Below are 8,502 nucleotides of genomic sequence, written 5' to 3' on the forward strand. Positions count from 1 at the left end.
TTGACTTTTCACTTCCCTATAATCCTAATAATCTCCCACTTGGAGACTAATTTAACTTTGATTTTTCACTTTCATATGCAATAACATCAACTCCTCTTTCCTCAAGCGAGAAGGCCAACTAAAGTTGTACACAACTTCAATTTTTCAATGGTAACCATTTTTGTAAGCACATAAGTAAGATTTTGACTAATTTAAAACTTATTAAGAGCTATAACTCCTTTCAAAGTTTAGTGTGTGAAATAGTATTAAACTTTTATGTGTTTTGTCCAGACATAATAGACTGAGTCTCTTCGAAAGATAAATAGTATTTTGACAATCATAATACAAAAATATTGACCTATTTCTTATAGAAATCATTGTAACTATATCAACTCTTTTTTAGATTCCATCATAGCAACTTATGCTATCCGTAGTAAGGAGGGAAATAATCTTTTACAAAACTTTAAAACCCAAGTGATTATTGCACCATCTAATGCAAAGACATAACATGTGGCACTCTCCTAATCATCAATGTTTGTAGCCATTTTAACATCCACTTACCTTTGTAGCTTTAAGTTCATCCTTCTAAAGCATAATGCGAATTTGTAATGCCTCTCAAATATTTGAGAATCTACTTCACTGCATCCAATTTTTTTTTATTGGATTGCTCATGTACCTACTGACCATTTCCACTACATGTGTCATGTTACGCCTTGTACACGCCATGTTACATATAAGATTGCCTATTGCTTAATAATATGGTACTTTGGCTATGTAGTTTTACTTACACTCTCTGGTAGGTCTTTTGAATGATTTAAAGTGACTACCCAAAGGGGCACTAACTTTGCTCCATTCATGTTGAACCTATTGAGTACTGTCTTCGAATACTCTTCTTGTGATAGCATCAAGAAACCTTAGGCTCTATTTTGAGCAATCCTCGCACTAAGGATTGCTATAAAACCCCCGAATCCTTCATTGAGAACTCTTTTGATAATTGTCTTTTTAACTTATTTATTTCAAATGTACAACCTTTACAATTAACATATAGTATTAAGATGACAGAGAAGTTACCATGTTTCTTGAAATAAAAATAAGCGTCCACATGACAACTTAGAAAATCATTGCTACACATGAACCAAAAAATTTCTTGTACCACTATCTAGGCACTTGTTCTAGCTCATATAGGCCCTTCTAAAGATTGTAAACCATTTTCTCATTCCCTTGTACTTTGAAACCTTATGAATGCTACATGTGAATTTCTTCATCCGAGTCCTGATGAAGAAAGATGGTCCTCACATCTAACTACTCAAGATGGATGTTTTCCATTGTTACTTACCCTTGATTATAGTTAGTTTGAAAATTGGAGAGAAAATTTATGTAAGACAATTGGTAATATATTTCTTAGTCATTTTATTTAGTCAGCTTTCTTCGTCAGGATGGAAGGAAAAATCAGGTAAATCAAATGATTGTCACTGCACTGCGAGATCTGGCTGCTTCTTAGTTCTACATTTTGATCTCTCGCTCTCACTATGTGGCGCTCCATCTGGCAATCGATCGATCACTTCTCTGTTCAGCACTTCAAGTAACTTCACTGAATTTATTTTGAAGTTTTGAAGTTTTTGATTCTATTCACTTAATTGCTAAGCAATTGATGGGGTGTTGATATGTTATTTAGTTTTTGAAATCGTTGTGGAGCTATGGTAGGGTTTGATACTAATTTTATTAATGGATTATTTTCGATTTTAGTCAATAACTATCTACTAATACATCAAAATTTTCTATAATGAGACCTATGTACTCATGAATGCTTAAAAAGCCTTTTTTCAAAAATTTCCTTCTGATGCATAATTTTTACCATAGAGCGGACTCAGTAATAAATTAGTTATAAGCATAGTAATTAGTATCTTATAATATATTATATATATTTTATGATATGATACGATACTAATTAAAAATGATATATATAATGAAATATATCATAATTAATATGATACAATAAACGTATCATATGATACGATATATACTATTAATACAGATCGGTATACTTTTTAGAGAAAATGATGTATAATATGAGTGCATATGAGAAATTTTAAAATTTTAAAGGTCTTCATGATATTTTCCAAAATGATAAAATATCAATTATATTTTTTAGTTATTTTATTAATATTTTATTTTTTTATTTTTTTAAAGTTATATCATATGATATTCAATACATGATACATGAAATTAGATTTTCAATATACAATTTGACTATTATGATTATGAACCGTAGATCAATTTTCAACTGAGTTCACACATTTTATGATCAGTAATACTACATGCACAAATAATTATATATCACTACGTAATTAGATAATTTGAAATTAGAAATAAAATAATATTCAATTATATGATAATATGTTATTGTTTATGTATAAAATTTATACACATAGTTTTATTGTTTTAGGATAAGAGTAAATAATCACTCGAAAATCGAGTCAAATTACCAACTTATCAACAATCAATCAAAAATTTTCTAAATAACATGCCGGGGTTATGTTGTCTAGTCATATTAGATCTAGAATCATCCTTCACAAAAATAAATGGTGAAGAAAGAGATCTAAACTTGTTTGGTGATCCTCCATTTTGTGAGCTCATATTGAGAACAGGATTTGTGCATGCCAATAGTGGTAATTTCCTTGGGCAGCGTCGGATTTATTGCCCGTAAATTTGACCAAGGAAAACTTCCACATTGCAGCAAAAATTGAGACACAAGCCTCTCCAAAATTAAGGTTTCTCTTGGAAAACAACAGAAAGTGGAAAGATTTTCTGTTTTGACATTTGTCAGAAGGCATTGATACCATGAAAGACTTTGGTGTGTTCTACGAAAAATTAGTTCAAAGTTTCAGATGGTGACTTTTCTCTCTTTCCTATATAAACACTAAACCTTCAGTCATAATGAATCAGTATCATGTTCTGATATGATAGTTAATTAACACAACAACTCATTTTCTTATAATGAGTATTAATTTTTTTTCCTTAAAATGAGTATTAACTTGTAAAAGCTTACACTGGCGACAATCAAAAATTCCAAGAAGTAATAAACAAAAATTAAAACAGGATAACAAGAAACAGAAAGAGTAGTGATGAGTCAATAATCAACACTTGTTTTGTTGAGACTCCACTTGGAGCACAGAAAACACAGCTTGTAGAACAGTGAGTAGAATTATGAGAGTAGCAGCAGCGGCTGAAATGGCAGACCATGGAGCCTTAAAATAAGTCAAATAATTCTCGTTCAGAATTGCCCTCCACTTGCTGCTTGATTGCTGGCAATACTCTCCAAGATCTTCACAAAGCTTCGAAAAATAGAAGTTCTGAGGATTCAGAGTAGTCCCTCTTGAAAGGTTATTTATAAGAGTCGATACTCCCTCTTTATCCGACAGCCAATTCTCAATAATTTGGTTCTCCACAAGTAGTTCCACATCTTTGGGCGTATTCACCAGACGATGAAGGATAAAAACATAATCATTTATATAATTATCGGTGCAATGCCTCTGTTCGAAGGCGATCAAATTTCGAAATAACGATTCAGTTTCAAGCTGTAACTTAAGTATCGGGATATGCAAAGTACGCCTTTCAAATTTTATGTCGAATGACTCCTTGCTTTGGCTCAATTTGAATTTGACTCCAACTTGATGAAGCTGTGTCACACTTGGTGCCGTTACAACCTTTTTTTCTCTCGGGCGAGGCGGCCGTTCCGATGGCAGATGACAAATTCTCAAAAAATCAGTGAAATGTTTCACTTCTTCCTTACAATACGCCAACTTGTTTAATTTCCCATTTACTGCCTCCAAACTCTCGAAGAATTTGTAAGTAAGATAGATGATTGTTGGGAAGTCAGTCTCGACAGGGATAGTGCTAACAACCTCGTTCAGGTTGAGAAATTCGTCAAGAACAAAGAATGGAATTTGATTCTCAAGCAACCACATATCATACCAAATGTCTTGTATCAAATATGGCTGCTTAAAAATGTGATCTTGCTTCTCATTTATCAGCGTCGGGTAGGTGTTCCTCAACAAGACTTCAATGATGAAGATGGAGTCCAGCAGGATCATTTCAACAAATGTTTTGCGATCCATTGGTATTTCTTCAGAATAACAGCTTCGTATTCTCGCTTCCATATCAACTGTGATTAAGTTAGCAAGCTCCTCCAATTTTATTTTCGTTCGATCGATAAACTCCTTCAGGTATCGCTGTTTTTCTACTTCCATGAACTTCAATTTTTCCTTGCCACGGTGGAAACGACCGATGGAGACTACCTGAGGCGTGTAAGCTCTTTCATTTATGTTACTTAGACGCTCCGGAACTCTGAAGATGCAACAACTCGAGGGAGAGGTGAATGGTGTCAGCCGCGATAACTTATTTTCAAGATCTGTCAGCAGCATTTTGTTCTCTTTCCGGACCAGAATTCTCAACAGGAGTTTTTATCTATGCTATATAAAAGAGGAGAGTTACGAAAGATATACAATAACAGAATATATTTTGACCATAATTATCGTATAATTACATAATGTCACGAACCAGAGATATCTTTCTAAATTCTAATTTCTCAATGACTATATAACCAGTTTAAAGCAGACTTTTAGGCTAAAAATTTTTCATATTACATACGGGATTTCAAAATGATAACATCATCTAAATTCTAGTTACTGATATCTATATGGTTAACTAAAGGCTGGTTTATATGAAACACTGTATTACCCCAACTCAATATTCAATAATGCAAATACGCAAGTACAAAATAGTTTCCATGTAAAATGAGAGAAAGGGAAGTGCAGACTCACATGTAAATACTCTGCAGCAGGATTGTAGAAAGCTCTTGGGATCAACTCTGCACTCCTATGGTCTTCGCCTGTTTCCATATACAAAATTGAAATGCCTTGGACATCTTATAAATGCGCCAAAAAGCTTCAATGCTGGTTGCTTTAGAATTAAAAAGGAAAAGGATGTTATATGTAAATGCATCTAAGCGTTGTCTGTCTGGAAAAGCACAAACAAATACTTATTTTATTCCAAAGCAAACGAAAGTAAATGAATGTATTCAAGAAGCTAGCACAAAGGCATATGAAACATCTTTGAATTATACCAAATCACAAAAGAATTTTTATACCATCTAGCAGGACCCGCCTATTGAGCTTCAACACAAAGCCACAATCGGGAGCCTGATGCTTATAGCATCAAACGTCATGTTGTCCCATTCAGTTTTGATCTGTTGGACAGTCATGCATGAAGGGTGCACATCCGCTCATAATGCATCAGGTGAACGAAATGGATATCATGTCACGTTAAAAAACTGAAGTGGCTAAACGACCTTCATCGTGGTTGTACAACTGTTCCAACGGTTACTGATATCTGTATGGTTAACTAGAAGCTGGTTTTATGGAATATTTCCCCAACTCACTTCTCAATAATGCAAATATGCAAGTATAAAATTGTTTCCATGTAAAACGAGAGAAAGGAAAGCGCACACTTACATGTAAATACTCGGTAGTTTATCTCGTTGGATTTGCCATGATTGTAGAAAGCTCATGAGATCAACTCTGCCCTCTACATTTTCCATATACAAAATTGAAACGCCTTGGAGATCTTATAGACGTCTTCCCCAGAAACGTGTGTGTTTATAGTCCTTCCCTCCACAGGTTGAACTCATTTTTCTAGATTCTCTTCAACTAATTAATTACTTGTGACTAACACCTTATTAATTATAATGAATAATCAGTAAATTTCTTCAAGATTATAAAGACTACCAATATATAACGGTACCTTACGATATTCTTGAACCTCATGTTACGCAAATGAAGCACCAAAAAGCTTCAATGGTGGTTGTTTGGGAATGAAAAAGGAAAAGGCCGTTATATATGAATGCATCCAAGCTTTGTCTATCTTGGAAAGCACCAACAAAATACTTTAATTTATTGCCGAGCAAAAATAAATGTATGCAAGAAGCTAGCACAAAAAAAGCATAAGAAATTCGTACATGTTGTCTCAAGCAATTGGCAAACTAATAAAACCTTTAGCCATAGGATCCCTATTCTGCATTTGGAAACTTGGATATTTATGTTGGAACCCCTCACTTATAGATTATTTTATCGAAATCCAATCTTTAAGGACATAAAGCTCTGCCTTTCACCTCTTTTAATAATAATAACTAATTAAAAAAAAAAGTTATATATATGCCCCAGTCTCTCTCTCACACCCCCCCCCCCCCCCCCCCCCCCCCCCCCCCCCCCCCCTTTTTAAATTTCCTCTAAACCCTTGCAAATTGCTCCTTCATGTGAAAGTCCTGTCATATATCATTCTAGTTCTTCTCTCCTACCCATATAAACTGAAGTGAGATCAAACTGATTGGCGATTTATAATTATATGAAAACTTTCTGCAAAGATAACATAGCAAAATTATTTTTTATTCTAAGTAAAATTCCAATAACATATAATTAATTTTAATTAGATATGTTTTGCATTCAACAAGATTTGGGATGGTAGTGGCTTTTTTTTCTTTTAATTAGTTAAAGAAAAGAAAACAATGAAGGTCTTCAACTTTAAATAACAATAAAATTATATGTACATATTTTTTATACACAAATAATATATCATTATATGATTAAATAATTTTGAATTAAAGATAAAATAGTATTGATCATAATGATATATTATCTGTGTTTTATGTGTAAAAAATTTGTATACATTATATTGCTTTCACTCGTCCTAGCAGAAGCAATATGACTGAACATAACCTCAGAAATGGAACTTAATAACCAGCTCCAATTATCATTAAAACAGAAATCTTCAATTCTTTAGTTGTGAGAAAGCAGGAGAAGAAGAGACAGAAGAGAGAGAGAGCTGACCGAAATATTTGTAAAGGCTGAGGAGCATTAGGGAAGCCTCGGCTTTGAACTTCATTAATCAAGAAAGGTTGCGTTTTCACTTTACAATTTTAAGGTCAAAATGCACCGTTTCACTTGAATAGCATAACATCCTCAACAAGACTTCAATGAAGAAGATGGAGTCCATCAGGATCATTTCACCAGATGTTTTGCGATCCATTGGGATTTCTTCAGAATAATAGCTTTGTATTCTCGCTTCCATATTGACTGTGATTAAGTTAGCAAGCTCCTCCAAGTTTATTTGCATTGGATCGAGAAACTTTTTCAGGTATCTCGGTTTTTCTTCTTCCATGAATCTCCATTTTTCCCTCCAATGGTGGAAAGGACCAATGGAGACTACCTGAGGCTTGTAAGCTCTTTCATTTATGTGACTTAGACGCTCCAGAAATCTGTAGATGCAACAACTTTATGAGGAGGTGAAGGGTGTTAGCTGCGATGACTTAATAATTAATACTATGTGTATCCATTTTGAATATACAAATGGATATACATTTATACATATCATCATATAATTGGGTATTATATTATTTTAAATTTAAAATCACTCAATCACAAAACGATATACATCATTTGTATATTCAAAATATTTTTATATAATTTTATTGTTACTTAATTTGAAGATCTGTCTGCCACATTTTGTTTTCCTTTAGGACCAGAATTCTCAACAAATGAGTTTTATCTATGTTATATAAAAGAGGAGGGTTATAAAAGAAAATTCACTAATAAAATATATTTTGATTAGATTAATATCACATATACAAACAAATTATAAAAAATGATCTATCCAAATTGAGGTGATAATATCTGAATAGATAATTTTACATGTTAATACAAAATTTCAAGATCGAGATGTAATCTAAGTTCTAGTTACTCATATCTACATGGCCAACTAAAAGTTGGCCTCTATGAAATACTGTATTTCCCCATCTCAATTCTCACTAATGCAAATACGCAGGTACAAAATAGTTTCCATGTAAAAAGAGAGAAAGGAAAGTGCAGACTTACATGTAAATACTCCCTAGTTCATCTGGTTGGATTTGCCAGGATTGTGGAAAGCTCATCAGACCAACTCTGCACTCTTATGGTTTTCTCCATTCTCCATATACAAAACTGAAATGCCTTGGAGATCTTATAAATGCGTCAACAAGGTCTTCCCCAGAAGTGTATGTGTGTTTATATTCCTTCCCTCCACAGGTTGAACTCTTTTTTCTGGATTATCTTCTACTAATTAATTACTTGTGATTAACACCTTATTAATTATAAATTTAATTAAATCATATGAATTATCAGTAAATTTCTTCAAGATTATGAAGACTACCAATATATGATGGCACGTTATGATATTCTTGAATCTCATGTTAAGCAAATGATGCACCAAAAAGCTTCAATGGTGATTGTTTGGGAATGAAAAAGGAAAAGGCTTTTATAAGTGAATGCATCTAAGCTTTGTCTATCTTGAAAAGCACCAACAAATGCTTTATTTTATCGCCAAGCAAAAATAAATGTATTCAAGAAGCTAGCACGAAAAAAAGCATATGAAATGCGTAAATGTTGTCTCAAGCAATTGAAACCTTTTGCCATAGGATACCTTTTCTGCATT

General features: G+C 33.1%; 1 protein-coding gene across 1 annotated transcript; it reads right to left on the minus strand.

The window, feature by feature from the left end:
- Nucleotides 1–3,049: 3,049 nt before the first annotated feature.
- LOC123217390 (putative UPF0481 protein At3g02645) lies at nucleotides 3,050–7,952 on the minus strand. Its single transcript, XM_044638402.1, has 2 exons — nucleotides 7,908–7,952; nucleotides 3,050–4,451 (listed from the first exon to the last, which is right to left on the minus strand). The coding sequence occupies exon 2, from the start codon at nucleotides 4,401–4,403 to the stop codon at nucleotides 3,117–3,119; it is 1,287 nt and encodes a 428-aa protein (XP_044494337.1). The 5' UTR covers nucleotides 4,404–4,451; nucleotides 7,908–7,952; the 3' UTR covers nucleotides 3,050–3,116.
- Between the last annotated feature and the right edge of the window lie 550 nt (nucleotides 7,953–8,502).

This window comes from Mangifera indica, chromosome 1 (assembly GCF_011075055.1).
Source record: "Mangifera indica cultivar Alphonso chromosome 1, CATAS_Mindica_2.1, whole genome shotgun sequence".
Classification (NCBI taxonomy): domain Eukaryota; kingdom Viridiplantae; phylum Streptophyta; class Magnoliopsida; order Sapindales; family Anacardiaceae; genus Mangifera; species Mangifera indica.

Excerpts from the sequence above, each read along its gene's own strand:
- LOC123217390 (XM_044638402.1), bottom strand. The coding sequence starts at position 4,403 with ATGCTGCTGACAGATCTTGAAAATAAGTTATCGCGGCTGACACCATTC.